General features: G+C 37.5%; 2 protein-coding genes across 4 annotated transcripts in view; both read right to left on the minus strand.

Moving 5' to 3' along the window:
- Positions 1-11,967, minus strand: part of LOC306849727 (mitofusin-2-like) — a 25,819-nt gene extending 13,852 nt beyond the window's left edge. Inside the window, exons 1-4 of one of the 3 annotated variants that reach the window (XM_079384990.1) lie at positions 11,866-11,967; positions 2,788-2,966; positions 1,477-1,612; positions 1,180-1,342 (exon numbers count right to left, since the gene is read on the minus strand). In XM_079384990.1, the coding sequence (XP_079241116.1) occupies positions 1,180-1,342; positions 1,477-1,612; positions 2,788-2,962 (474 nt within the window). In that variant the 5' untranslated portion in view covers positions 2,963-2,966; positions 11,866-11,967. Of the gene's footprint in view, positions 1-1,179; positions 1,343-1,476; positions 1,613-2,787; positions 2,967-5,811; positions 5,951-7,005; positions 7,138-11,865 lie in introns of those variants that run through there. The other 2 variants (XM_079384989.1, XM_079384988.1) reach the window with 2 other exon arrangements.
- On the minus strand, positions 7,742-26,908 carry LOC306849728 (procollagen-lysine,2-oxoglutarate 5-dioxygenase 1-like). The gene is made up of 19 exons (XM_079384991.1): positions 26,749-26,908; positions 26,043-26,134; positions 25,195-25,328; positions 24,919-25,082; positions 22,686-22,798; positions 22,455-22,518; positions 21,027-21,124; positions 20,812-20,913; positions 17,804-17,935; positions 17,411-17,532; positions 17,178-17,282; positions 16,166-16,291; positions 15,026-15,167; positions 14,824-14,937; positions 14,658-14,723; positions 13,641-13,745; positions 13,405-13,551; positions 11,866-11,991; positions 7,742-8,360 (listed from the first exon to the last, which is right to left on the minus strand). The coding sequence occupies exons 1-19, from the start codon at positions 26,825-26,827 to the stop codon at positions 8,205-8,207; spliced, it is 2,187 nt and encodes a 728-aa protein (XP_079241117.1). The 5' UTR covers positions 26,828-26,908; the 3' UTR covers positions 7,742-8,204.
- Between the last annotated feature and the right edge of the window lie 300 nt (positions 26,909-27,208).

Consider the following 27,208-nt stretch of genomic DNA (forward strand, 5'->3'; position numbering starts at 1 on the left):
CATCTACATGTTTATGAATTATCTACATGTAACAATGTTTGAACAACATTTACTATCATTGCTTTAAAATATTACATAATATTAATTTAAATATTTTTTATTTAATTTGTAGAGTAATAATATTTCATTATATTATTTTTGCTTATATATATATATATATATATATATATATATATATAGAGAGAGAGAGAGAGAGAGAGAGAGAGATAGATATATACATAATTATTTTTTAAAATTGTTTTTTAATTTTTTCTTCCTAAAATCATCAAAAGTGTGTGACAGCACAGTGACGGTACTCTAGAAAATTAGCACTGAAACTGCATTCAGAATCGATATGGATAAAAAAAAAATTTTGTTTAAAGTGTAAATATGGTTTCTAATGCAAATTCTTCACACACTGTTCTAATTTCCATTACTTAACTAACTGTTATATACACAGTACACTCTACAGGAGCTCTGTTCCAGAACCTAGTAAGCTTTAGTAAACCCATACAGCGCTCTGAACGAGAGATTTAACTCACTTTATTAGAGAGTTTAACGTTAGAATGTTGGCTGAGCGATATAGCTACAAATCTCAACATTGTTTACAATATTTTAAACAAAAACTCAAACATTTTGATTGGTACTGAGTGGGTTCTCTCAAACTTAAATACCTCTGAAATGTGGTACCGAACAACAAGACATTTTTCGATACTTGAAGGTATCAAGGCAATTTGGTTGGTGCCTAAAAAGTTCGAACTCGATACCCAGCCCTAGATGCTGCCTTAGAATTTATGACCAGCCTTCAAATCAGAAGTGTGCATATGATGCCTTGACATGCTGCCTTTCAAGACAGCTCACAAGGTTTTGGAAAAGAGCAGCCAAGCTTGCATCACATGGCCACAGTTTTGGTCGGTGTTCCTGAAATCTGTAGGAACAAGAGCAGCTCTACAGGGTGTCTCCGCTCATGTCAGACTAAAGAGATTACACACCCTCTTTAGCACCTACGGTGTGCAAAGCTCATTTATGGTTGCTATAGAGAGATGCACTGAGTTACACAAGAGGCCAATTTCCACTCCCAATCCCACAGCATGGATCTTATCTGACTCAGCATGTCAGACACACTCAAACAAAAGAAAGAGACATCCAAGATCACTTAGGAATGCCATTATGACAATTAAGCAGGTAGAGAGCATTTACTTTAATACTTTTTCTTTCATCCGATCCCTCGGTGAGCAGGAAAGATTCATTGCCATCAGTGCCTTCCACTCGTAGGAAGCAGTTGGTGGTGTGCCCGATTCCAGACGGCAGCACTTTGTCCCAGAGCATGGCGTTAATGACAGAGCTCTTCCCGTTACTTGTCCTGTTAACACAAATGGTGTGACTTAATCACAAATTATTCTTCAAATTTATGGCAAGCGACTGAATGCCAAGCATTCACATAAAAAATGAAGACAATGTACATAAACTTTGCGTTGATGCCATCAAACACTGTACCTGCCAAAGAAGACCACCTTCATGTGTCTGCGGGACAGGACCTCCCCGATCCCTGCCACTTTGGACAGGTATCCCCGCACCTCCGCCACCTGCTCCTCTGTAGTGACAGGATCCAGTTCCTCATTGCTGTAGGTTTCTGTCAACAAAAGAGACCAGTTAAACTACACTTGACTTAAGTACTTCAACATTTGCAACTTCAAAATGCCTTGATGTTCAAAATTAAAGGCCACTACCAAGATTACATCAATCTTTGTGGTTATCAGGGCATTGCTATTCAGTTGCTAAGGTGTTTTGGGGGAATGCTAGGTGGTTGGTAAGTGGTCCAAATTAAAAGAGCCAACATTCAAGTCTCTATGATATTCACAAAACACTGTTGAGAGTAAACTACTTCTCAACTGCTATTTTATATTTATGTAACCTCTTAAAGTTAGAATAACCTCCAACTTGTCTAAAATTGTAACGCACCACCTACATTGTACTTATTTTTTTATGTAAGCACATAGTAGTTAAGGCCACCTAATATAGTGTGAGACCCAAAGAGCTTTGTGCTTCGTTACTTCCTATAAGAAACAAAGTCTCAGCTTTCAAATCCTGTACATTTTATCACAAAATACAAACAATAAATTCTGTTTTGCATTACAGATCGCTGTAGCAGCTTCAGTTCAAGCAGCAACACTGGTCTCTTCCGCTTTAATACAAGTTATAGCACAAAATAAACACAAATGAACATCAGAAGGTATGCTGAAAGATACAGTACAACTGTTTCACTTAACGATGCGTTTATATTTATTTTATAATAACTCAATGTTAAATCACTAAGAAAAGTCATAATAAACCTCTTCTCAACAATTTGAGATCTCATTCAGCATTGAAATACAAATGCTGAAGTAAATATCTCAGGGTTAGACACAGAACTGGTTTTCAGTGTAAACTCAGTAAGCTTTGGCAATTTTTGCTAAAATGTGACTGGCCTCAATTAAACCTAACATGAGACCAAAATCCTTTAAGTAAAATGCTATGAGCTTATGAGCTGCCAGGGTAAATTTGTAAGACCTTGCCTGAAGAAAACCTGAGATGTTCATAGAAAAACTCCTTACACACGATACGCTGACTAAGCCATGCTTTTCCCTGAGCCTTCAGCCGTCTCCCTGTCTATTACGTAACCGGTCTTTGCTATCTGAGCTATGCTAGTCACAATCAACCAGGTTTCTCTTATCAGCTTGACAGATGACCAGCACGCAGCAGTGTGCTTTGAGCTACTGAGACAAGGAGTGGAACAAACGAATGGCCAGAGGTAATGAAAGCAGACACCTTCTAGAAAGGCTGAACTCTCTTTGATGTAGGCACCCAGCTGTTCAAAGATGCCGTTGATCTTCTTCTTGGCGGTGACGAAGTGTTTGAGCGGGGAGGCGTTCACCTCAGCCATGAGTCGCTTGTCCTTCTTGCCGATCACACTGGTATTGGGTCGCGGGAAAACCAGAGACATCTCACTAGAAAATAAAGATGGAGATGAGTCAACAAAAAAAGCTCACAATCACAAAACAGTTTTGAGTAGTTACCAAGGTGTTGCTAGGCTGATCAGAGTGGTTTTAACACTTCGCAAAACGGCTGTGATTGTGTTCTCATTCTTCATTAGTGTCTTCCCAGTCTTCATTATTAGTTTACTGTCTTTTAAACAGTGCTGTGTAATAAACCATTACACGAAACTGTTAAACAAAGAAAGTAATGCTTTCTCATATACCATCGGCATTCAGCTAGTGTTTGAATAGGGTAAACGTACCCATTAAGCACACTTACATTTTTGAGATCAGATTATAAAAAGAAAAAAATCATTTGTTATCCTACTTGATGTCTTAACCAATTGATATGTTTGTTCATTGCAGCAAATTTTAAGCATGTTATTTACTACAACAGTGCAATATCATATATACATCAGCTTCATATCACCCTGCTCTCTAAGACATCGGAACGGCGATCAAAAACAAAATCTATATTGCTCAACATTAAGTAAAAAAATGGGCCTGTTAAACTACACTTGTGCATTTCAAAATCTAAATGACAGCATTTAAGCACAACTAATCTCCAATCATGTACTGCTGCATTCGGTTTCAACTGGCATCAAATCAACAATGACATTAAAGCCCCAAGTAAAGCAACACATGTCCTTGTTAGGAGCTGCAGGATTTAAAGTTCACAAATTCTAGCTGTTCAATCTTATAAAGAGGTGAAACAAGACATGTTCTGCAACTGAAATACACAACACAAACACTTGCAAACCCTCTGTCTTAAACACAAACACAACACACCCAGAGAACTGCTCTGAAGAAAGAAAAAGAAACATTCAGCTATGTTGCTGTCTAACTGGAATGCTCAGAGCTATTGTTAAGTCCCATGTGTTGATGGGAAATGCTGCGTCGCCCAAAAGAGCCGAGTTCAACAACACATCCAAATGTGCTTACCACAGTTTCTAGAAGAGTTGGGGGAATTGCCTTCCTTACTGAACTTTGACATTATTGCAATTCATTTGATAGTTATGAACAATCAACTTAAACAATTTCCCTATCTGACCATTCATTAACACCCGCCTTGAAAACATTACTGGACAATCACTCTTTAGTTTGTCTGTTCTGCTTGACGACACTAAACTGACACCTTTATAAATATATTAATAATAACCGATATGGATATTACACTGTTTAAAGATGTTAAATAATACATGCATGACTAGCTCTACAATAAATCTTATATAATATATACACTAATAGTTATAAAGAAATATTTGAAATCCAATTTAAAAAAAAATATTTAATAAGTTGATTACAAAGTAATCAAATCGATCCTATTAGGGTATTTTTCACAAATAAAGAAATTGTTAAAAACATGAGCTAAAAGGACATCTGCACTCCGATAAATTTGTGCGCAATGGGAATCATCTTTTCTAAAATAAATATTCCCGGCTAGCTTTATGCACAGTAAATATGATTTGAATATATTATGACATGGTTGGAAAATGGATATATGGCACCACATACTTTAAAATCAGTGATTTAAAGTTGTAGGCATTGTCAAAATAAAAGTCTGGCTTCTGACTACAGAAAATGTATCGATCAATGCTGATCATTCAAAAATGCTAAATATTTGTCTGATATACCTGCATTGGTTATATATCAGTCAGCCACTAATATAATTCTCTCTTTATTCATGGATGCAGAAGGAGCTTATATAGCCTCAAAGTAAAACTTCATTCAGGATTATTTGGAATGTTTTAAATGCATTTGTGAGATTTCAGCAAATTTCAAAACTATTCGTTTGCATATCTGAGGATGCACAAGATCGAGAAAACGACACAGGACTAGAAATTGTGACGATATCACTGTGATGATTCAATAAAAACAAGAAAACAAGCGAACAAGAATACTTTACTTGAGTCAGGCCTTCGTATATTCAGAAAACTAAAGATCTTGAGACCCTTTCTTCAAACCAAGCCAAATTTGGCCATCAGTGCATGAGCATAACCTCAGCCGTACACTATTAACATTCAGCGCTGGTAATGTCAGGGTGCTTCTGAACATCTGAGTGGTGTCATATTAAAGATTCTGGAGCTGCAGTTGGTAAGATACGTGCAAGATCAAGCGTTCATGCGCTCTGGAAAGTCACCTTCACTACACGGACTAAAAGAACAAATGCAACGTCAATAATGCGTCCAGATGTCTGTCTGCCCTTAAAATAAGGTAACCAGACAACAGAGGTTGACTTAACCTGATAACTTATCATCAGCAAAACCCTCTGCCTCATGCCAATAATCTGGTTTCCTGTGTGTAGAAAACAGCATTCTGCCTGTGCATTACCAGGTAGGCTATATTGCTTCTGAACGTTAAATATAAATAAATAATATTTTATTTTTTTTAGCAGATGGCAACGTAGTTGCTAGATCACCAAAGTCTGCAAAAGGTGTTCCCTATAAATATTTGCACCATAAAAAAAATTGTACCATAGTAACAAGTTTCTGCCAAACCACCATAGCTACTACAGGTGCTGCCTGTATACTAAAGATCTCTGTACGCCACACAAGTATGTCCTTTATCAGGCTCTTGATAAGCAGAGGACACACTCCCATACACTCCCTTTAATAATATGCAAGCATTCTTACTAGTGCATACTTTCAATCAAATTCTCAAACGTTCACACAATGTCTATGAATTATACAACATACTTTGGGAGATCTGCTTAGCTGAACGCTATCAACATGTTTTAAACACACGCACGTTTTAGCAGTTTAAACCACTGTTTAAAAAGAAATAAAAACACAGGTTACTGATAAAACAACAGTCTTACCTGGCAATGTGTGTGGGAGCGTGTATAAAATAGTGAAGACCAAATAAGCCCTATCAGCTGCCCAGCATTTGCTTTTTCAGTGACCGATCACATACACAGAGCCTTGATAAAATGCAATCATCATTTTATAACCCATAACACACACTAATATCAGAGTCACGACAGCAGCAGTCTCCTCCAGATCCCGAGACAAACAGCAGCAGCACCTTTGGTGTCTTTAGCTCAGATTGAACAGGATCAGACAGACTAGAAGAGTCACAGCTCCAGTGAAGAATACTTTCAATGTCACTGACAGCAGCGTTCAGCTCCAATCCACGCCTCTGTAATCACGTGACTGATTTTTACATTCAACAAGCCTGAATACGTAAAACATAAAATATAGTATAATAATAATAATATGTAGTATATTATATGTACAACACAGTATAATAAAATATAATAATATCCAATTTAAAATACATTTCAGTCGTTTTTCTAGCATCAACCACACGACCTCCCCACTAAATCCCGCCCCCTAAAACACGTTAGCCAATCCCGTGTGAATATTAGCGTAAGCGCAAAATGATGGACAGGGGAAGCGTGATTCTAATTGGTTAAAAACGGCAGGCCACTCCCCCTTGACGCTCTCTTGCTGCTTATAGAGACTGGCTGTCAGAGAGACATGTGATATATTTTATAATCTTTCATTATATATACATATATGTGACCCTGGAGCACAAAACCAGTCTTAAATCGCTGGGGTATATTTGTAGCAAAAGCCAAAAATACATTGTATGGGTCAAAATTATTTTATGCCAAAAATCATTAGGATATTAAGTAAAGATCATGTTCCATGAAGATATTTAGTAAATTTCCTACTATAAATATATCAAAACTTCATTTTTGATTAGTAATATGCATCGCTAAGAACTTTAAAGGCGATTTTCTCAATATTTAGATTTTTTTGCATCTCCGCCAGATATTGTCCTATTATCCTAACAATGGAAAGATTATTTATTCATCTTTCAGATGATGCATAAATCTGGTTTTGTGGCCCAGGGTCAGACAGTGATGTAATCCCATCTCCTTTCACTTTTCTATCGCTGAAAACGTTCAAATATTCCTAAGAAACTGAGACACGGTGATATTATAAACCTAGCGATAGTTTATATATACATATTCGTCATTGTATATTCTATAATCAAATCTGTTTACCAGCCAGGGCGGAGTGATTATTTCTTAAATCAGTCCAGAAGCATGTTGATCCTCGTAATAAACCCTGAAATCCTCTTCTGGAAGAGTTTCTCTGAAACCGACACCAGATCCGTGATAAACAACAAATAAACCTTCATCAGATTACAGCACTGGCGTGAAAGCAGTGTTCATAACTACCCATGCAAGTCAGTCAAAAAGCTGATGTACGTTTTCCACATCAATATAGTGTGTTTTTAGCTTGACGTTTAACACAAATACGCGTGTTCAACAATATATTCCTGACAGCTCGGTCGCCATTATTTTAGCATGTAGCTACTGACGCTAGCTTTTACGTAATCGACGTGCGACGTGCGCGCGCTGCGGGTTTTATTCCGTTTTATTCAGTTAAAGCCAGAGATTTGTTCATGACATACAAACATAAATCCACCTCACATTCTTGAATTCTAATATTTAAAATTAATATTTTTAGTAATTTAACCAATTGTGAAGAGAAAAGTCACAGCTTTACATGTTCTAAAATAACACTTAGAAACATTAAAGATTAATAAAACAAAAAAAAACCTATTTTAGACCCATTAAACTACCAAAGCCTGACTTTTTGCCAGAAGCTTTCTAAATTTCTAAATCATAAAATGGATTATGGGGAGGAATCAGTTTCATAACAGAGCTAAAACATATTTTGAGATGATAAATTAAAAACAAAAAAATTGCAGACACAAGTACTATTGCTTATTTTGTGAAAATCATACAGATTAAAAATGAACAGGACTTTATTTTTTATTTGAAGACATAATTATATACCATTACTCATTACAATTGTTTCTCTTCTTTATTGTTTTCTTCCAATGACTGATCCATAACTAACAAGCAACTGTTTTCAATCAGCAACACTAATTGCTTGATGGGCATCAACCAAGAAAACTACTCAATAAACCTGTGAAGGAAGGACAGATACATGATCAAAATCCACGTCATCTGTATGGAATAATCCCTTCAATACATGACAATAAATAAATGGGTAAAATGTCACTGCATAGAAGTCACATATTGCATGAATCGTTATCAAAAGATGCCTTTGCGTAACAAAAAACATGTAAATATATATACACAGGCATATTCACAAGGCACTGTCAACATGATTCGATTATTCTAGAGTCTTCAGAATTCAAAGCATATCCAAGTTTCCATTCAAAATTAGTTCAAGGGTCCACAAATGAGACAACGATGTATCTGACCCCCTCTACGGTGGGCAGACCCTCGTGGTAGTGAGTGAGGCGTCCGGGGTGCATGAGCGCCCAGCCCCTCCTGGGAGCTTTAACGGAGCAGTTGTACCTCAAGAACCGGCATCCACCACCCTGAACAGAAAGTCACTGATCGTTAATACAATCGCCTCTTATTCCGTCAAACCGCTTTACAATAGCAGACACATATTTAAAGGGAAATGTTTCACTTTACAAGCATGAAAAAGGTATGGAAGCCCATTTCCGACACTGAATGAAAAGTAAAAAAGCTGACTTTGATTTTTCTGATTTTCTTCCTCGTAATTTCGTGTTTTTTTTTTTTTTTTTTCACAGAATTCCAAGATATAAACTCAAAATTTCAACTTTTTAAGTCAGAATTGCAGGATATAAACCTGCTTTTCTGATTTTTTTTTTTTTCTCGTAATTGCATATCAAGTCAGAATTGTGATATATAAACATTTCTTAAATCGCAATATTGACTTTTTCTCAAAATTGCGAGATTATATGTCACAATTCTGAATTTATAACATGCAATGCAACTTTAACATGCGTTTGCATCTCGCGATTCTGAGAAAAATTGTGAATTGAGAGATCAAAAGTTGCAATTACCTTTTCTATTAGTTTTATTCAGTGGCAGAAATGGGCTTCCATAAAAAGGAGAAAACTGGGATGCACAGGAAAAATGTATTATAATAATTTACATCCAAAAAGAATAGACTGAAAGGCCTTCCCAGGCCAGAGACACTTTCTGTATCTCCACATCTCACGCTTTCAGGAGAGCTGCAGGTCAAGACATGCTGCTGTGTTACAACATGAACATTTTACCAGCCAGTAGTTACTTTGCATGCCTTAAATTCAAGATACGAAGAAACCATATATTTATATAACTGTAGAATAGGTTCTGTATACTACTACTACTAATAATAATTTATAAACATTGCATTAAACTACACTAAAAAATTATACTTTGGCCAACTTTTGTTTTTCTGTCACATCACTGAATTATAAGATTCGAAATCCAAACATAACATTAAACTAGTGATTAATCCCATCCAAAATAAAAGGTTTTGTTTACATTATATATGTGTGTGCACTGTGTATGTTATAAATTCACACACATGCACGTATATATTTAAGATGAATGTTATGTTTATATTAGTGCTGTCAATCGATTCACAAAATAACTAATTAATCACACATTTTTCTGAAATTAATCACGATTAATCCCACCTCACATTAAAGTTTTTAAATATACTTTTATATTGCAATAATTTCACATGCAATCTTCAAATGAATGTCCAAAGCAACATAAAGACAGTATATTTTTAATATTTATGACTGAAGGCCAGTATCACTGATACCAATTGCCCTAAAAATGGTTCCCCCTAATATTTAACCATTGAGTAGAGCCATTCAACTTTACATTATAATTAAGAGCTATCAATTTTAACATGTATTAGACTTTAAAAATAACTTCTAATTTAAGTGAACTTGAAACAATCTTCACATAATATAATAAATGTCATATTTATCTACCTGTGCCCCTCAGCAGAAATATACAGAAATTGAATAAAGTTTTAAAACACTAAATTCTAAACTAAATACAGATGAATCCTTAAAACTATAAAAGTTATTGATTTTCTTTTGTTCTTTGATGAACAGACATCACAGCAGCTGGTTATTAGGCTATTTTGGTGGCTATTTCTTTAAGAGATGCCGCTGCTGAACGTGATTCGGATCTAATACGCATCGTGTTTTCTCTCAAATCTCTTTACCTTTTCTGACCCATTTCAGGTCAGACCAGTTTCGCTGAAGTGAAGTTGAAGCGCGCAACTGAATAAATGCACTTCTTGTCAAGAAAAAAAGGACCGAATTAGCAGTTATGAGTGGGGTGGCCAACCCTAGGCCCCGCCCCTGCGTTAACGGCGTTAAATAATTGTAACACGTTAAACTGAAAAAATGTATCGCCTGCGTTAACGCGCGAATTTTGACGGAACTAGTTTATATATTAAATATATTTATATATAATGTAAATTATATAAATATATGCATGTAAATATTTTCTAAATATATAAGTGCATGTGTGTGTGTGTGTATGTATGTATACATAATAAATATACACAGTACACACACATATATTGTGTAAACAAAAACTTGTATTTTGGATGGGATTAATCGTTTGAAAGCACAACATTAAACTATCCAGATTTTTCTCCTTATGTTCTAGCAAACAAACAAAACTATTTAACCCCATTAAAGGATTAGTTCACTTTTAAAAAAACTTTTGCTGATAATTTACTCACCCCCATGTCATCCAAGATGTCCATGTCTTTCTTTCTTCAGTCGAAAAGAAATGAAGGTTTTTGATGAAAACATTTCTCCATATAATGGACTTCAATGGGACCCAAACGGTTCAAGGTCCAAATGACAGTTTCAGTGCAGCTTCAAAGGGCTTTAAACGATACCAGACGATGAATAAGGGTCTTATCTAGCGAAACGATCGGTCATTTCAAAAATAAATAAAAAAGTTTAAGTTTTAATGCTCGCCTTGCTCTGTCCTGTGATGCGCGTCACGTAATACGCAATGACGTGGAAAAGGTCACGGTTGAGGTAGGCGGAAGTACCGAGTCAGTAGGCTTTTTAATATTAAAACACCCAGGATACGCACATGAAATGGGCATTTTAAACCATAAACTGACACAAAGACATTTGAATATGTGTATCTGGTCCTCCTTCCGCACATTTGTAAACACTGACTCGGTACTTCCGCCTAAGTCAACCGTGACCTTTTCAACGTAATTGCGTATTACGTGACGCGCATCACAGGACAGAGCAAGGCGAGCATTTGTGCTTATAAAACTTAAACTTTTTTATTTATTTTTGAAATGACCGATCGTTTCGCTAGATAAGACCCTTATTCATCGTCTGGTATCGTTTAAAGCCCTTTGAAGCTGCACTGAAACTTTGAACCTTTCATTTGGACCTTGAACCGTTTGGGTCCCATTGAAGTCCATTATATGGAGAAATGTTTTCATCAAAAACCTTCATTTCTTTTCGACTGAAGAAAGAAAGACATGGACATCTTGGATGACATGGGGGTGAGTAAATTATCAGCAAAAGTTTTTTTTAAAGTGAACTAATCCTTTAAGTCCTACGCAAAGCATGCTGGAAACTACAGTTTCAGGTATTTCAACATTTGAAATAATTAAATCAACAAATAGCAAATAATTCAAGTTTAGAAGAAAACTAAATTCAATGTTAATTTTGTTAGTCAATGTTAAAAAAATAAAACCTACAATAGTGTAGTAAAGCTATCCAGTATGTGTTCTGCACAACAAAAATACTATAAATGCTATCAAAAAAATACTAAGCAAAATTGTTTCTTTTAATTTTTTTTTATGGGGAGTGTTATTTGCTTTTGGACAACTGAACAAAACAGTAACAAATCAGTTACCATGATTCACAGTAACCAGGAAAACAAGATTTTCGATTAGAACAATATAAAAATGCACTTTAAATAAGACAGAGTCGGTTAATTTTTTAGTGTAACAAACAAGCATTTAACAAAACGAAAACTGCGTATAGCAGAGCCAAGCATCATAACCATGTTTCCACTCACCTGATAGTCGACCCCCATTTGATTGAGCGCTATATTGATAGTGAAAGTAGAGGCATCATGATGTGGTCTTAGTGCAGGTTGTTCATCAGGTTTATATCTGACTACAAACGCCAGATCAAACTGAGCCTGCAGGAGACAAACACACACAGATGCAGAGTCATCATGCAGCATTCATTTAGTGAACTGGGGGCCCCAGGCAAATATAGGAATGGGGCCCTATACATTTGCACACATACCTAGATCAACCTTGAGGCTCCTTTTCTGTCGTCATGCTTGCTGCTGCACAATGGTGCCCCATAGTTGTGTCCAACGTTTCTACATTTTTCATGTACATGTTATAACGAGATTTTTTCATTTACATTTATTCATTTAGCAGACGTTTATTCTTTTATGTTGTAGACCACGAAATAGCAGAAGTTTTAACAAAAAAACTAAATAAATATTAAAATGATAAACCTCACTATTGAACCTTTAAACCATTTTTTTTTTTAAACGGATGTGTCAGAAGTATAAATTATTATATTATTTAAAACGGGTTTATTTGGGTGGATTTTTGCATTGGTCTGAACAAAAACTGCAGACTGGATTATTGAAAATGCACATTCATTCTCTGCCAGTAGGAGGTGCTTTTGGAACGTCAGAAATATAATGGTTTCCCAGGTAACGGCTGTAAACAAAGCAGCGCTCAGCTCATAAATGATACTTTATCAGGTAAAATGAAAATGCCATCGAAACTTTTCTGAAGACAATCGGTTCCCTTCAGAGGTTCATTCATATAAAAACTTGAATTAGTGAGAATGAGAAAAGTGTGAAAAAATATAGCCTAGATTGACGAGGAAAGTCCAGTGATGAGTTACCAGCGTAAGCCTACATTTCATTTTAGTCATTTTAATTTAGGGCTGTCTAACCCTAATCGCGATTAATCGCATGATTGTCATGAGTTAACTCGCGAATAATCACAACTTAATTGCACATTTTTATCTGTTCTAAATGTACCTTAAATTAATACTTTTCAAGTTTTTAATACTCAATCAACATGGGCATTGACAAATATGAATGCTTCATGCAATATATGTTTATTATTAGTGAAACCATAGTAAACATAGAGCATGAAGACTAGACATGTCTCATAGGTCATAGATGTTTTTCATAATGAAAAAAAAATAAATTTTTTTTTCATTATGTTCTAACAAACAAACAAAACTTCAAAAAAATTATACTATTTAACCCCATTAAGTCCTATGCAAAGCATGCTGGAAACTACAGTTTCAGGTTTTTCAACATTTGAAATAATTAAATCAACCAAAAGCAAATAATTCAAGTTTAGAAGGAAACTAAAGTCAATCTTAATTTTCTAATTCAATGTTCAAAAAACATTTATAAAACCCACAATAGTTTCTACGCTTAGTAAAGCTATCCAGTATGTATTCTGCACAACACAAATACTATAAATGCTATCAAAATACTACTTGTTTCTTTTCATTTTTTTTGGGGAGTTGAAATATAATTACTTCTTCAGGAGAACAAAGTAAGTCTTACCCTTGTGTAGTATCCTGGATACATTTTCTCAGTGACTGGCGCTGCATAATCCAAAAGGAACTTGTGCCATTCTTTTTCGTAGCCCACCTGATTCATGTGGATATCAATAGTTGGGACATTTTCATATCCACCTTGGATCCTAGTGTCCTAAAAGCAAAAGAAATCATAATCATGCTCAAGTAAATCGTAAAGTAAGGTAAATAGCATGAGGCTGATACAGGAAAACAACAACATACCACATTTCTGCCTCCTGACCACTGGCCAAAATGTTCCATCTCTTCAATGAGATGTTTGCAGGCCAGGTCGGTGAACACAGGGAACCAGTACACATCAGGGCACGGCTACACAGACAATTACAAACACGTTAAATATAGTATAAGGACTTTACATAAGACTGGACACAGGTTTGGGGTCAGTATGATTTGGGGGGGTTGCTATTTGTCATGTGACACACAGCAGCCAAGACACATATAACTGATTTAGGCTTATGTTTTTTTTTTCTTCCTTTTTTATTCAAAATATTCCCAAACGTGTTAGCTCTATCATGAAATATCTCGATTCTGAAATATGTGTAAGTAAATGCATTTTGCACTTTTAGTTTATAGATTATGTTAGTTCATCTATAATGGGCGATGGGCAAAGTAGCCTAATACTGTAATCTATTAACTACACATAAAAACCCGTCATGCCATAAAACAATTTTAATACGACTGACTTTGTATTTAATGTGAATTTACTAAAAACATTGTAATTTACTAATTATAACACTTTCACTGTACAGAAAGAAAGCAAAGAGCATTTACAAGCACTCTCAAAAGCTCCCATTAAAATCACTGAAGCTGTTTACACTGTGAAATGAATATCTTGCATTCGTACGCACATCTGCACTATGTTGTTTCTGACAAAAGAATTCATCAGAGAGCACAATTCATTCAGCGAGAGAGTGAACAAAACAGTGGCGTTTTAGCAGTGCCTCATCTGAACGCCATTCATAAGCTCAACAGCATCGTGTGTGATTGGTTATAAAGCACAGCGCTGTAAAACGCATCTGTCTCTGGCTCAGCGCCAGCCAGAGAACGCAGATTTGAATTTAGCAGCTGATGATATGACGCACCGAATGATCTAATCACGCCGGTGTGATTGTGTGAAACTGCATTCAAAATCCACTTGGCTCAAAAATCTGAGGGGGCACGTGCCCCGTCGGTTTGAATGGGCATGACGCCTCTGATCGGATGCCTTATTAGAGAACTCACCATTTCTATGAAACCATCTTTCAAAACTTTGGAATAATTCTCATGAATGTATCTTTCCTCCCATTCCTGTTCCAAGGAAAAATGAAAGAGCAATAAGGCAAAAAACTAGCATTAAAGCAAGAATGTCTTGTATAATATGTAATTAAATGTTGTGATTTTATCTTACCACAGGATTTTCAAAGATCTGCCAGAGATCATTGTGCAAGTGGTTTGTCTGGTAATTTTCAGTCGATAAAACTCGACCGTAAGTGTGCATATTTGTTACGAACATGAAGACACCCTAGGAACGAAACTTATAGATATCAATCAGCAATATATACTTATTAGATGTAAGACATATTATTTATTTCTTGAGTTTAATGTCTGACCTTGTTTCGAACTTTGGAGCAGAAGGCCATATCCGGATCTAGCGTTGCGGATTCAAACAGGTCAGGATCTTTCAGGTCAGTCCTCAATGCATCGGCTTTTATCAGGAATATGTGAGAGACGTATGGCACATTCCACAAACCCCTGTGGAAGCACCAGAGGACCGTTTGCCGTTTGATGAATTTCATATGTATTTGAGCAGTGAAATATACACATCATACTAGACCTCCGTCCATCAAAACCAACAGTCAAAAGATTTTGAACAGTACGTTTTTTTAAAGAATTGTCTCACCAAGCCTGCATTTATTTGATTTAAAGAACAGCAAAAACAGTAAAATTTCAAAATAATTTTACTATTTAAAAAAACATTTTTGTATTTGAATATATGGTAAAATGTAATTTATTCCTGTGATCAAAGCTGAATTTTCAGCATCATTACTCCAGTCTTCAGTGTCACATGACCCTTCAGAAATCACTCTAATATACTTATTATATTAAGAGTATATTAGAACAGCATTCATCTGAAATAGAAATCTTTTGTAACATTATAAATGTGTTTATCATCAATTCTGATCCATTTAAAGCATCCTTGCTATATAAAAGTATTAATTTCTATAACCCCCACCCACCCACCCCAAAAAAATTATATATATATATATATATATATATTGAATCCAAGCTTTTGACTGGTATAGTGTATAATGTTACAAAAGCTTTTTATTTGAAATAAATGCTGATCTTTCTGTTCATCAAAGAATCCTGAAAAAAAAATGTTTTAAATATTGATAATAATAATAATACATAAATTGTTTCTTGAACAGCAAATCAGCATATTAGAGTGAGTATCATGTGACGCTGAAGACTGGAGTAACGATGCTGAAAATTCAGCTTTGATCACAGGAATAAATTACATTTGAAAAAAATGTCAAATAGAAATCAGTTATTTTAAATAGTAAACATATTTTAGAATATTACTGCTTTTGCTGTTTTCTGGATCAAATAAATGCAGGCTTGGTGAGCAGAAGAGAATTCTAAAAAAAAACATTCCAAATCTTACTGTTCAAAAACTTTTGACTGGTAGTGTATCTCTGGATTCTCAATCATATCACAGAACAAATGAAATGAACTAAACACCAACTTACACACGGTTTCTTTGAACTATGTCCACGTAATCCTCTGATCTGGCGTAGTACCCGTCTGCACTGAGAGCGCCCCAGAAGTTTGTCCACAGACGCCCGGGTTTGGTCACCATTGGTGCAATGAAAGGCCTATGAAAAACAAAAATAATTACAATCAAATCATTAGAAAGAAAAAAAACAAGGTAATTATATATCAAATGAGCATGAAACTTTAGAGTTATGTGAATCCGAAAAAAAATCAGTATCAGAAATATCAATATCAGGGAAACTCCAGTCTTCAGTGTCACACGATCCTTCAGAAATCATATAAATATGCTGATTTTAATGCTCAAATTGATTAATTATTACTGGTGCTCAGTTATTAATAAAAGTTATTTGCTGAAAACATTATTTTTTAAAACCTTACTTACCCCAAACTTTTGAATGGTATCCTCTCACAGTTTACGCAAAAATATCAATCAGCAAAAATGTTTTCAACATTAATACTGATAAGTAATGTTTACCATAATAAGAATTGAGCAGCAAATCAACATATTAGAATGATCGTGTGACACTGAAGACTGGAGTAATGATGCTGAAAAATCATTAGAAAGTAGTATAATTCATGCAAGACATGTAATAAAACACATTCACATTTCTGCTTTTAAATCTTCCACAATTTGTCCCACAGGTTTCTATTTTAAGTGCATTACAGTACGTGTAGTAATAGTGCATGCTGTCCATACAGCTTTACTTGTCAAATATCTGTAATATTCCTTTATAGTCACATTACTATATTTCAATAGAGGACATGAACTCAACAACTCCTTTGTTACACGTTACATGTTCTTACTAAATTATGCATAATTGCATGCAAGTAACTAATCCTATCACTAATCATATAGTAAGTACACGTAGTTAATTAATATTACTTAAATGTACAATTACACTGTAACAAGGACACCTTAAAATAAAGTGTAACCCAAAGAAAACATACTTGCCTTCATTGTACCTCAAGTCTTATTTGTTCACTTACTTATTGAGCTCAATAAGGATTCTAAGTGTGTCTTCATTCTTTAAAACCACATCCACGTCTACGCTGAAGAAGTATTCACAGTCAATGCTGTCCCGACACATATCGCTGCAGAAATAGAAATAGAGATCAATGGAATATTCAAAGCTCAGAGAAGCCATTTGTGCAATGACAAACTCTATGCTGTTTGATATGGTCATTAAAGATAAAAAATAAATATTGAAAAGCCCACTTACAAGCCAATATTACGTGAGGTCACAGGATCTATATCCTCCTCTGGTCCAATCAGCTTCACACCCTGATATTCAGATTCGTGATTCTCTAGAAATGTGCGTACGTGGGGTTCATGGTGTGATTCCTGCAAAAGATAGAAATCCAAAGTATTGTCCCTCATTATATGTATTGAACATAACGTTGGAATGGAGTGATATTTAGCGCAATTTAATCAGGAAGTGATTTTGTTCTCTTCAACTCACTGGATGGAAACGGTGCTTTTCCGAAAATTTTTTATGCAATATTCCAATTTTGCACATAAGTTTAATTCGTAACTTTGAACGGAAACATAGTTACTGCTTAACTGTTAAAAAATGCATAGAGTTATAGTTATAAATCTGAACCTAATATTTTACCTGATTATAGATGAATAATTGGAGCCGGTTTTTGGGGTATTTGAGGTTAAGTAAGCGCTCAAAGAACACCGTGACAAAGGGTGTGGGCTGCTGGATGAAGATCCCAATGACCACCCCAGGATATTCACTCTCCTGCAGACAAAAATAGACAAACAATTATTCAGCTAAAGCTTTTCAACTCGTCAGTTGAAATGTCTATGTTTTAGCTGCTTATAGAAGTGTCTATAAATGCTTATGACTTAAACAGTGAAAATGTGCAGCTATTAAACTTTTATTAACAGAATTTTCATTTTTGGGTGAACTATGTAATATATCTGTTTCTGTTTAGTTTCCTTTCTGCCCATATTTGGTTCTTCCTGTTTTAGTTCATGACCCAGTTTTGTTAATTAGTTATATTCATCACCTGTGTTCTATTAATTACCTTGTTTCCTCGTTTGTTCCACTCCCTTTATAAGTCCTCAGTTCTCCCTCTGTGTTTGTCGGATCTTAATGTTGTAAATGGTTTAGAGTGCGTTGATGCTATTAAATATACCTTTTTTGTTATTCTCTTGTGTGGGTGCCTATTACTACAACCACCGACCGAGACAGAAGATCCGACCTAGACAGAAAACCAGACGAACGCCGGTGACCACTGAAATTATGACTCCGGCTGAAGTCGCGCTGTGCAGGTTACGGCAAGGCGGCCTGAGGTTGGCGCGATATGTGGAGGTTTTCCTCGAGCTCGCCAACCAGGTGAGCTGGCACGACGCAGCTCTGGGTGCGCGTTTCCTGCTGGGGTTGGATGACGAGGTAATACGTTGCGATCTTCCAAGAGGTGATTTTTCCCTGATCGAGCTCATTAACTTAATCTTCTTCCTCAATGGACTCGACGAAGAAGTCGAGGAGATTCCCCAAACTCGTCATTCTGCTCCAGCAGGAACGCACAGCGTCTCCCCAGCTCATTCCTCGCCGGGGTCCTCCACATACCTCGCCAACGGCTCTTCCCGCCTGCCCAACCCTATAGTTTCGCCATCCGTGGCGAAGAGGATCCCGCCGTACACGGCGATGAATGTTCCGCCCGCGGCGAGGAGGAAGCCGCCGAAAAGGGCGATGAACGTTGCGCCAGCTGCGGTGAAGAGGGTTCCGCCGCCTACGCCTCAGGTTAAGGACAGGGGGCTATTGGATGAGGCTCTTCCCCCGGAATTCTCGGCTCCCATGCTCACGCCAGAAACTACTCCTCACCAGTACCATCCAGTGCCTGCTCCTCGCCAGTGCCATCCTGTGCCTGCTCCTCGTTTGTGTCCGCCTATCCCCGCACCTCACAAGAGGGTCCCGTCCAGCCCACCTGAGTTCCCGCTGGTCCCGTCCAGCCCACCTGAGTTCCCGCTGGTCCCGTCCAGCCCACCTGAGTTCCCGCTGGTCCCGTCCAGCCCACCTGAGTTCCCGCTGGTCCCGTCCAGCCCACCTGAGTGCCCGCTGGTCCCGTCCAGCCCACCTGAGTTCCCGCTGGTCCCGTCCAGCCCCGCGCCTCCCGTGCGCCCTCTAATGTCCGCGCTACAAGAGCGCCCCTTTGAATCCGCGCTGCAAGAGCGCCCTCAAGTGTCCGCGCCGCAAGAGCGCCCTCCTGTGTCTCCGCTGGTCCCGTCCAGCGCTCCTTCGTCTCCGCTGGTTCTATCCAGCTTCGCGCCTCCCGTGCGCCCTCAAGTGTCTGCGCTGCAAGAGCGCCCTCAAGTGTCTGCGCTGCAAGAGCGCCCTCCTGCATCTACGCTGGTCCCGTCCAGCTCTCCTTCGTCTCCGCTGGTTCCGTCCAGCTCCGCGCCTCCCGTGCGCCCCCAAGTGCCCGCTCCTCCAGAGCGCCCCCAAGTGCCCGCTCCTCCAGAGCGCCCCCAAGTGCCCGCTCCTCCAGAGCGCCCCCAAGTGCCCGCTCCTCCAGAGCGCCCTCAGGTTACCGCTCCTCCCGAGCGCCCCCAAGAGCCCTCTCCTCCAATGTGGCCCCCAGAGGGGAACTTTCCCAAAGAAATTTTGGGGGGGGGCCATATAGTCCCAGTCTGTGTGGCCAGGCCAAAGGCCAAGGCCACAAAGGACCCCGATCCGCCAAGGCCGCCCAAGGACTCTGATCCACCATGGACTCCTGAGTCTCCAGATCCGCCATGGCCTCCCGAATCTCCAGTCCTGCCATGGCCTCCCAAGGCTCCAGATCCGCCATGGCCTCCCGAATCTCCAGTCCTGCCATGGCCTCCCAAGGCTCCGGATCCGCCATGGTCTCCCGAATCTCCAGTCCTGCCATGGCCTCCCAAGGCTCCGGATCCGCCATGGTCTCCCGAATCCCCAGTCCTGCCATGGCCTCCCAAGGCTCCAGATCCGCCATGGCCTCCCGAATCTCCAGTCCTGCCATGGTCTCCCAAGGCTCCTGATCCGTCCTGGAGGCTCCCCTGTCCTATCCTGGTCCTGCTCCAGCCTCCAGGACGCCCGCCCCCCCTCCCTGATGTTACTGTTACGGTGCGGGACGCACCTTCCGGGAGGGGGAGATACTGTAATATATCTGTTTCTGTTTAGTTTCCTTTCTGCCCATATTTGGTTCTTCCTGTTTTAGTTCATGACCCAGTTTTGTTAATTAGTTATATTCATCACCTGTGTTCTATTAATTACCTTGTTTCCTCGTTTGTTCCACTCCCTTTATAAGTCCTCAGTTCTCCCTCTGTGTTTGTAGGATCTTAATGTTGTAAATGGTTTAGAGTGCGTTGATGCTATTAAATATACCTTTTTTGTTATTCTCTTGTGTGGGCGCCTATTACTACAACCACCGACCGTGACAAACTATCCCTTTAATTTGTGGCCACATTATCTTGTTTTTTTGTTTTCTCCCTTCATGTCATATGTGGAGCGCTGTAAAAGTTGTTTTATATAAAGCGATTGAATCTAAACACAAATAGATAAAATAATGTATCTAAACACCTTTATAAATGGCTTTCACGATTAATGCAATGATAGTAAATATTGATGGTTATACTAATAAACATAAGGCCCACCTGGAGTCCAGAAAGTGGTCGTAGATTCTCGTTACAAATAGTGCAGCCAGTCTCAAATGTCCACAGATTTGGGATATAGTTCCCTAGGTAGTTTATCTGAAGCTGAAAGAAACAGCATGTCATGGAAATGATTAAACTGAAGAAGACAGAAAGCTATAGAAAAGATCTTGCTTTTACATTACAGTTATTTGGATTATAACAGTATATGGTTTTACTTTGGTGGGTCCGTTGCCATGGATAATAACAGGCAGCGTGTCATAAAGCACATTTCTGGCTCGCACACGTCTATCTTCAAACTTCAGCACCACCTCATCTGTTCATGCAATTAAAAAATGATTAGCATTAACATTCTGATTAAAATTCCACATCTTCATTCAGTTCTACAGTTGAATTCTGCTTGAATCACTGTGTAGTTACATGGCCATAAGTATCCACTGGCCCACTTATAAAGGATTTCCTCCATAAATGTTTGAAATAATCTCTCTGGATACCTCTGATCTAGAAATAGAAAGGAAGCTTTTTAAACAGCCTTTTGAAGCTAAACAGTGAACTTTACAGATGATGAAGTACCAGGAAATGAATTCTAATGGATGTGATATTAACTGAGGATGAATGAGGGATTCATAGCAGCAAAATTCACACTAATGTTCTTCTTCTTGCTTTACTAAAAGCTGCTGCATCAATATTAATATGCAATGCATTTAAAGTGTTTGTATTACTTTATTGTACAGTGTCCTTGTTTCACATTACTTGTACTTACTGATGCAAAAACAGTAAATAATTGCATGATAAATCAAAACCCTTAACCGTAACGCTTAATAAGTGCATGCTGTCAATTAATATCACTATGTACAGCATGATTACACTGTAACAACAGCCTAAAATAAAGTGTAGCCCTTTTTTTTTCATCGAAATACACTTTCAGACCAGGAAAAAGCCAATTTTGTCATAAAATTCAAAGTGAATCTAGTTACTCGGGTCAATTTATACAGACATTTTAAACTGAATTACTGATCTTATATGAACTAGTAGTCTACAAACCTTTGTTTACTTTATAGTTATTAATCTCTTACAAATGGCAGCATACCTTAATATTTATGTGCTATAATAACACAATAAACAGTGTTTTCTTGGACCCCAACTCCAGCTGCAGTGTGGCACACCTGGGCTGTAGTATCCAGCTGCGATGGACAGGTGTGGTGAGGTGTGAGGTGTGCACAGGCACATCTCACAGTCAGCTCATTCACATTCCAGCCACAAATGCATTACAGGCAACTGGGAAACTCACTCTCCTCCCACAATCTGGCAGAGAGTCAAAACTACAGCTGCCAGCCGAGCAGAACGCAGCTTTAAACTCACATATGCTTCAGTCCACGTGAAACCAATCAGCATTTGAGACCCTCAGCAAAGCATTGCATTAGCAATTCCTCAAACTGAAAGGCTACAGAAAGAGGAAACGTCCCAGCAGGTATCAGAGAGCAAGAACTGTACTGATGCTGCACTTTGGAGACCATAAAAAAGGGATGTTTGAGGGAGGGCTGATTCTAGTAAAAATTTTGCAGAAGCCTTCTTAAAGTTTAAATAGAGTTTATGTTCTCCAAACAGCTGTATTTCTAAAGCAGGACACAAAATGACACACTTACCAAGAGCTCCGTGAAGATTCTGGAACAATCTGCACTTGTTGTCCAGAGTTATATTTATAGATTTCTAAAGAGGAAATGACAGCGAAGAAAACGTCAAAACGCAGCATAAACACATTTAATATGGGTCATTACTGAAACTGTGAACATAAATGTGCATTCTGAAAACAAGCCTAAATATCTTAAAACGGAGCAATAATGTTTTAGGAAACCACGCTACACTCAAACACTCACTCTTTTCTCCGGGTTGATATAGATCTTGGTGAAATAGAGCTGGTCACTGTCACCATCTGCTCCTGACCAGTCCGAAAGCATCTCTTGAAGGTTAGGTGCATAGCCAATGAAGCCTAGAAAAAAACCAAAAGATCTAGCGTTACAATAGAAAAGACACAAAACCTATGATTATCTGGTTTAGATGTGTAACGGATGATTTAAACTTATCTTTTAATTATTAGTCATGAAAAGAAGGAAGAGAGCGGATTTTCAGAGAGACCACAGATGGCAGTAAAGTATGTTCGGATTGTTATCTGTTTGTTAGTCTCTGACATCACTCTGTAAGTATGAGTGTTTCTGGAACATTGTGAGAAAGGAAAATAAAAAAGGAAGAAGCTTCAATGCCTTAGTAAAGCAGTTCTTTATGGTAAAGTTAACTCTCTACATAGGCTAGAAGGTTAAAAGAGATTTAGTTGGTGATACAAGATATTATTACATGCTATGATTTGCTTCCATTCTGTTGCATGCACCATTGCCTCCAAAACCTAAGCATTCATTCACTGTTAAGGTCACTGCACACTGAGTCCGAAATTTTTGCATGGGTTTTTCATTTTTTTTTCGTATTCGTCATCCTTTCCTATCAAAATGCATGTTACGGATGCGAAAACGCAGAAAATCGAACCTGATCCGAAGTTATGACGGACGAAAGTTTTGGAGGCAGTGTGTAAACGTGATTGACACAACGTGAGGTCGTATTTATTTTTTTTTAACATGCAAAAATTTCGTCCGAAATTTTTGGAATCAGTGTGCAATGACTTTTAAACTAATAATTTCATAATCGCTGAAGGCCTTTGAAATGAATAAAAACCCAATTATATTGACTGTAAAAAAAAAAAAAAAAAAAAGTTGGGCAAACTTAAAAGTTTAAGGAAACCAGCTTCAGCAAGATTCTTTAGTTTATACAACAAAAGGTTGAGAAATGTCCTAAAAAATAAGTTGAGAAAACTCAAAAATCTGCTGAAGCTGGTTGCTTTAAACTTTTAAGTTGGCTAAAATTTTTTTACAGTGTATAGCTACGGAAGCTCTAAGCGGCCGGCCATGCATTATTATAATTTTTCTGTCTAGTTTTCTCATGATCACGACTTAATTTTCTCGTGATCTCGACATAACGAAAGTTTTGTCTTTATCACGACTTAATTTTCTCTGTGTATTCGGCATGAGAAAATGCTATAGAAGCAGCATCATCGCAGCATCATGGATGATCGTATTCGCTTTTACTTTGATCAGGGACTCACTCAAACTGAAATAATAAAAATAAAAATATGGTATAAGTACCATCCCAAATATTGAAGGTGTTGTGTGTGTGACGGGCGCAACTTTCGTTATGTCGAGATCACGAGAAAATTAAGTCGTGATCACGAGAAAACTAGACAGAAAAATTATAATAATGCATGGCCGCTTAGAACTTCCGTAATATAGCAACTAATGCAATCAGAAAAGTAAAGTACAATTGTATATGCGTAGTTTTAATTGTAATGATTTTTCAAACACGGGACCATTTGTTTTTTTACTGTTGATCTTAATGGTCCTAAAAAGAGCCTCTTTGTATTTAAATTAAATAAAATGTATTCATTTACTCTTTTGATTTTGTGGTGAAATACATGATGCATTCAAGTCATGTTGGAAAGATCGTATTTATGAGTTGAACGCACATCAACACCATAATTATGATGTTATATCATAATTACGAGTGGGAAACTCTTTATTGTCTTTGAGCTCCAGTTTCTGAGTTGGTTGTAGCTTTGTGTATTGACTGTAATTTTTGTTTAAATTATTATTTTGTTTCATTTACAATAAAACTAGCAAAATCGCATATACAAAATATTACAGTATTGCACATTTATGATAGAACATATAATAAATCAGATTACACACCTCCATATATTGAATAAAAACATAAAAAAGCAAAAACACACTGATGCACATTCTTCATTCATCATTTTGCAGACGTAGAATAAAAAATATTGCCGTATTTGTTTGTAGAAAAGGACACTGACATCTTGTGCCAACTAAGGAGATTTTACGTTCAACGTCCCAGGAGAACTTGAACACACCAATAACTCATATCATATCACGTATCATTGTGAAATTTGAGTAAATAATGATTCATAACATTCAAAAATATACAGAATTGAGCTAATAGTACATCTAAAGCTCTTGAGTAACAGTAACAGAACAGGAGAGGAATACATGCCTCCTGCCCCAAGGAACCTCTTCCCTTCCCTGACGTGAGGATGCTTGTCTTCCAGGTGACGGTCTGGCCAGATGAGCGTCTCGGCAGAAAACACAACTCTGTGTTTGGCCTGATGAAACTTCTTCAGCAGCTCTTTTGGACCAGAAGAAAAGATCACGTCATAGCTGTGGAAAGCCCAAGCATAAACAATCGTTACTGTCAGTGATCAACACTGATTGCTGAGACTGTACAGACAAATCAGCATACTGCAGGTATAATTATGATGGACATTACTACCTATCCACAAAAAGAATGACTTTGTTCTCCTCCTGTATGTCCTCCAGAGCAGACTTCAGCAGGCGCACTTTCTGCCCTCCACCTGGAGGAGACATGTAATCTCCACCTTTCCATGTTTCACCCCTTCCAAGAACCTAAAAAACAGGAATGGCAGGCATCAGTCTGCAGAGTATAGACCGTGAACTGTGTTATATAGCGTGCTTCTAACACAAATGTCAAGGTCATATCTAGCCCTGAAATCAAAAGAAAAACATCAGCATAAATTAGAGGTACAGTAGTAATGATTTATACTTTATTTAAATAGTATATAATTATGTTTTTGTGTATTATATCAATGATGAGAATGATGAAATTTAGCATACATCAAAGCAGTGAAATGCAAACTCAGAATATGACGCAAACCTGCAATAATTAAATGTTTTTGCATTATTATTAATCAATGTATTTGCTGCTGACCTTTGATGATCCAGTTCAACCATACTAATAAGCAAAAATGACTTTAGATAAACTAACAATTGTTTTTTTTATTGCTGAAGAGTGTTGAACCTTCTTCTCCTGCGGTCTACTGTACAGACGTGAATTTACTTTTCCTTCAGCCTGAGGATTATTCATTACACTTTTTGGTGTGAAAGGGCTTTAACATTTGCTATAATTAGAACTTATTGTATTAATATTTAAAATGTAGCGCAAAAGTAACACATTACTTTCCATAAAACGTAGCTAAGTAACGTAATTAGTTACTTTTTTAGGGAGTAACGCAATATTGTAATGCATTACTTTTAAAAGTAACTTTCCCCAACACTGTTGGTGACTATTTTAAAGCAGTAACTGCTGATAAAGTGCTTCACCTTGATGGTGTAATTGAAGTGTTTTGCAGATCTCAAGAAGCGTCTGAAGCCATCGGTCTCCTGCGTGGCCACCGTCAGCACCAGAAGATCTCCTGAGACAGAGAAAACTCAAATAATGTCCAGAAGCTTCCTCAAGCCTCCAGTTCCTCTGTCTGTGCTGGACGAGCACGGGTTTATCCCACATCCACTGCTCTCCTCTGAGGATCAGACAGGAACTCAAGGCACAGCTGGAATAGAGTTTACTGTAGCCTATAAATCTGGCTTATTCTGTTGCAAAAGTGATACTTCTTCAGCTGATCTATCATTTACAACCTTCTTGGATACTTTAGGTTACTTTAAAGATAATAATAATATCTGCTTAGGAGAAAGCGAGCGTGTAGGTACAATGTAACAACATTTTGCATTGTTTTAGAGTCATTTATTGTCATGTATCACCATGGTTTTACCTCAAATGACCAAAACTACTATAGTTAAATCACGGTAAGCACAAATTAACAATGGTTTTGCTACACTAACCATATGGTATTTGTAGTAAAACTGTGGTTATACAAATGGTAATCAATAAAACAAAAATGCATGGTTACTAGAGTTTTACTAAAAATAAAACATGATCCTGATATCTGTGAGAAGGGATATCTAACTTTACCTAACGTTAAGCATGTCAATCCTGGTGAAACTGCAGTAGTGAGTGAAATCATAGCCTTACCCTCGGGGACCAAGCCTTGCTGATTACAGTCAAGAGGAGAAAACAAACAAAACGAGAGAAACATCAGGACTCCTCTCATTTTCAGACCTCCACAGTAAAACAGCGACTGGTGAAATAAAGCCTTTCCTCAAGAGAAAGTTACGCAAACACAAGCCTGCCCACTTCTGCCTTTCCCCCACCCCTCCCTGACCACAGAAGAGACCACTGTTTGTTTTTATCATAAAACGTCAACTTACTGAGAAATTTATCAAAACGTGTGACAATATCTCTGTCTCGATTCGTGTTTAAACATAGCTGGGGGAAATAAATAACAATACTAATTCCCTCAGTTAATATTTCTCATGCTAAGTTAAAGTTGTGTCTTAAAAACAAGCAAAAGATACATTTTGTTGAACACTTGTTGTCGTCCTATGTTAGCTGTCACAAAGAAACGTGAAATTTTTATTTATCACATTATCAT

The sequence above is a fragment of the Barbus barbus genome (assembly GCF_936440315.1).
Source record: "Barbus barbus genome assembly, chromosome: 29".
Taxonomy (NCBI): Eukaryota; Metazoa; Chordata; class Actinopteri; order Cypriniformes; family Cyprinidae; genus Barbus; species Barbus barbus.

Coding starts and splice junctions, on each gene's coding strand:
- LOC306849728 (XM_079384991.1), bottom strand. CDS start 26,827: ATGAGAGGAGTCCTGATGTTTCTCTCGTTTTGTTTGTTTTCTCCTCTT. Junction 22,519..22,685: donor ATATCAACCCGGAGAAAAGA/GTGAGTGTTTGA, acceptor TTTCCTCTTTAG/AAATCTATAAATATAACTCT. Junction 16,292..17,177: donor ATCCTTATTGAGCTCAATAA/GTAAGTGAACAA, acceptor TGTTTTTCATAG/GCCTTTCATTGCACCAATGG.